Source organism: Papaver somniferum, chromosome 5 (assembly GCF_003573695.1).
Source record: "Papaver somniferum cultivar HN1 chromosome 5, ASM357369v1, whole genome shotgun sequence".
Classification (NCBI taxonomy): domain Eukaryota; kingdom Viridiplantae; phylum Streptophyta; class Magnoliopsida; order Ranunculales; family Papaveraceae; genus Papaver; species Papaver somniferum.
The window spans coordinates 186522293-186526049 of record NC_039362.1 but is presented as its reverse complement, the minus strand read 5'-3'; the positions used below and the strand labels follow the sequence as shown (position 1 = coordinate 186526049).

Here is a 3757-nt window from a genome sequence, read left to right as displayed (position 1 = left end):
GCGTTCTTATACCTTTGCAGCATCACTAGACATTCCTCCTCCAGCATACATATTTGAAATAAGAATATGAACCAGCATCATCCAAAACCATATCAAGCAAATGTTTTGAAGAAAGGGTACTAATGTTTACATCCCCGTGTAGATTGCTTGTATCTATCAGTGTTCTCCATATTTGAGATGGTTCCGAAAATATGCACTTTCCTTCCCCACTCCTGGTCAAGAGATGTCAAAACCTTACAGTATGAAAAAAATTGACCTACATAGTGAGTTACGGTTAGGTTGGGTTTCAATGAAATCTAACTGTAAATTTTTCACAAACTACTTGAAATACATAAAGTTACGGTTTGGAGTTCATCCAAACCTAACCGTAAGTTATGGTTACGGTTGGTTATGAAAGGATAACCCAACCGTAATCTAGTCTGAAAGGCTACAAATCTGCAATTTTTTTACGTACTTTAGCGAATTCTGAGCAAAATTAAGCTCATGGGAGATAGTTTAGAGGTATGCCTGTTGATTTTCAACCATTAGTTCTTCCCTTTGTCGATTTATTTCTCCAATTTGTTGAGATTGATCATCATTTTTTGTTAAAACCTCTTTACCTTCTAACAAATTAGCTATCTCTGGGTCTCCATCAAGAAGTATGTAAAACTTGTTTTCTCCATCTTAAAAAGATTCATCCACATCGAATTGGCAATTGGATTTACTGATTTTGGTTGAGTAAATCAAAATCTAGGTTTTGAAAAGAAATTTCTAATTTTTTTTTTTCTTCCCGCCAAAACTTTCTCCAAAATTCACCAAATACATATAACGAATTCATTAATTTAATAATTATCTAATTAAATAAAATTAACGTTAACTAAATAAGGGTTATTTGGTCATTATAAAAATATTTATAGGGTTGTTTGTTCATCGTAAAAATATTTTAGATAAGGGGTTCTTGAAATTACTAACGAATGACCCGTTTTTATCCTATTAGGTGAAGCCCCTCTATTAGAATGTGACTCCCCAATAATAGCCTTCAATCCATAACAGTGTCCGGCATAAACCTTATTGCTAAGTATTTTGATGGTTGTTGAAGACCATATCATCTCTAAGCTTCCCTAAGTTCCACAAGCATACAATAGAATGATTCTAGGGAATAGGTTTAAACTAGAATTTAAAACTCAGGCCGGACACAACATAAAGCCTTCAACCGCTTCCCCAATCTCAAAATCTTTTATTTTCAAAGTTAATACTTCTTTTTACCAAACCCTACCTTTTGGAACAAGTTTTGGTAATTTTGGGAACTTCCAAACAAGTTCCCTTTCTTTACATGTAAAACAGACTTAGGTATAGACACTTAGTAGTGCATGTTTTTGCAGAAGTCAGATAGCTATGGAAAACAAACTAAAAGTAAAGCCTACATCATTCAAAATTCATGGATCACCCACAAAAAAAACTTAGAAAGAATCAAAGCTACCAGAGCCAGAAACAAGCAACAAAAGAACTGCCAAGATGTCTGGTTAAAGGATGCGGAGAACAAGAATTTTGTATTCTCTCCCTTTTCAATCGACGGTGTTTTAGGTTTATTAGCTTCTGGGAAAGTGGTGAAACCTTAAAACAGATATTAGGCTTCCTCAACTCTGGAAGCCTCAACCATCTAAATTCGGTTAACTCTAACCTCATTGAATTGTTATGCGAGGCACGAACTCGACCCAAAATTTCTTTCATTTGCGGCATTTGGATTGAAAAATCTTATCCTACTAAACCTTTGTTCGAAGAACTTGCCGCCGCAGTATATAGAGCAGAAGCCAAAATTGTAGATTTCAAAACCAAGGTATGACAATTTTCAACCTCCTGTTGTTTTTTGTATCTTTTTCTTGTATGTGACAAACCTCTTTTAACCTCGGCATTCATCTTCCCTTTTACAACTATGAATCCATTTGATCAAGCACTAACCAAGGAACCAAAGTTCTATCTCCTGAATGGGGAAAAAACACTACAAGTTCCCTTCATGTCATCCAATGCAAGACAATATATTACTTGTTATGATAGTTTTAGAGTACTTAAACTCCCATACAAACGTTCAAGAACACATGGAAATGCTCGTAGTCCAAGTTTTTCAATGTATATAGTTTTACCAGAGCAACGATATGGGATTGGTGAACTCATAGCAAAGGTGAGTTATAATCCCTCATGTTTTATGGATAGATATGTCCCAGTTTATCAGAATTTTGGTGCTAAAGGGAGAATTTAAGGTTCCAAAATTCAAAATCCTCTTTGATTTTGAAGCATCGCGAGTACTACAGGAATTGGGCATAGTTTTGCCTTTTGATAAATCACAAGCAGAGATTAAGGAGATGGTGCATATTGATGGCACTTTGAAATACATTAAGGTTCATGTTGACAGAATTTTTCACAAGTGTTTTGTTGAAGTTGATGAAAAGGGAACTGAAGTTGCTGCTCCTACTGCTGGGCATGGGAGGTGTGGCGCCAGTTCTTTCACACCTCCTCCTCGCGTCGATTTTGTGGCAGATCATCCATTCGTGTTAATTATTAGACAGGAGCAAAGTGGTGCAATGTTGTTTATGGGGAATGTCCTTAATCCTTTGTCAAATTTTTGATGACACATGTAAACATCTCTCTAGTTTTTTTTCTCTTTTTCTTTCTTGGTAGTAGTTTAGAGCATTCGACTTTTCTTTTAAGTTAAAATTTTGTTTGAAGTAATTTCTTTGATGTTTATTTATAGTTTACGATAACTAATAACTATGTATGGTATATTCTTTAAAATGGTATTTTTCAATATCTTTGATGTTCTGCGGCCAGCAATTTGTTATCCCTGCTAGCTTTTCTGTTGGTTTAGCAACAAATTAAATTTTGTATTAACTAAGTTGGATTAGTGTAATCATAATCTTCCCATTAAAATTTATACAAGTAATATTGAATTATAAAGATATGGATATTCTCATACACTGAAAGATATTATTATTTTCTCAAAAATTGTGGAGGGAGCCCAAATTAGTTTAGTGTCTCTCGGCCTCCTTTTTTTAGATCCAAAATGGCAGTCCAAATTTGTGCACACTCCTTTAAAGAGTGTCCACAAAACAAAATGATCCTATTGGCTCCTCTAAGATTTATATATCCCTAAAAACAAAATTGGAATATGGTTGAACTATGGTCTCTTTTTTTTGAAACAGAAGGGGTAAAATTTTATTAAAAAGAGAAAAGATTTGTTACAACACTTGATCCCACCAGTCAAGCCATACCCAATGACTCTAAATGCCTATCAGTTCAAACCGTGGAAACAGCATTCCAGTTAAATATTAGATCATTCGGAGTAATCAACCTAAACCAATTCTTAATAGAACCCCATTGAAATAGGAATCTCTTGATCTCTATAATGATCATTTCCTTAGACCAACCCCTCTTTCTAGCCATAGTTCTACGGTTTCTCTCTAACCATAGTGCCCAAACAATGGCAAATGGAATCATCATCCAGACTTTTATGGTAATTGCTCTGGTTGGTCCTGCATGATCTCCTAGTTATGGCGGTCAGTAGTAGTAAATGAAAGCGGGCTGAAGGAGTGTGCACAAAATTTTACAAGTTCATAGAATTAATAGGATCGCTTTGTTTTTTGGACAATCCTTCAAGAAATGTGCACAAAATTGGACTTCCAAAGTAATTTAAAAGTACGAACTAATCTCAAAATCTTCTCTTTTAAATTTAATTATTTCTATCTATTGAACCCCAACTTTAAATAACTTGCAGAACACATTT

The 3757-nt window shown here is 34.6% G+C and overlaps 1 protein-coding gene across 1 annotated transcript; it reads left to right on the top strand.

Moving 5' to 3' along the window:
* The first annotated feature begins 1912 nt into the window (after positions 1 to 1912).
* LOC113280319 (serpin-ZX-like) lies at positions 1913 to 2603 on the top strand. Its single transcript, XM_026528963.1, has 2 exons — positions 1913 to 2158; positions 2289 to 2603. The coding sequence occupies exons 1-2, from the start codon at positions 1913 to 1915 to the stop codon at positions 2601 to 2603; spliced, it is 561 nt and encodes a 186-aa protein (XP_026384748.1).
* Positions 2604 to 3757: the final 1154 nt, after the last annotated feature.

Excerpts from the sequence above, each read along its gene's own strand:
- LOC113280319 (XM_026528963.1), top strand. The coding sequence starts at position 1,913 with ATGAATCCATTTGATCAAGCACTAACCAAGGAACCAAAGTTCTATCTC. Across the intron at positions 2,159-2,288 it reads TTGGTGAACTCATAGCAAAG|GAATTGGGCATAGTTTTGCC; the intron begins GTGAGTTATAAT and ends CGAGTACTACAG.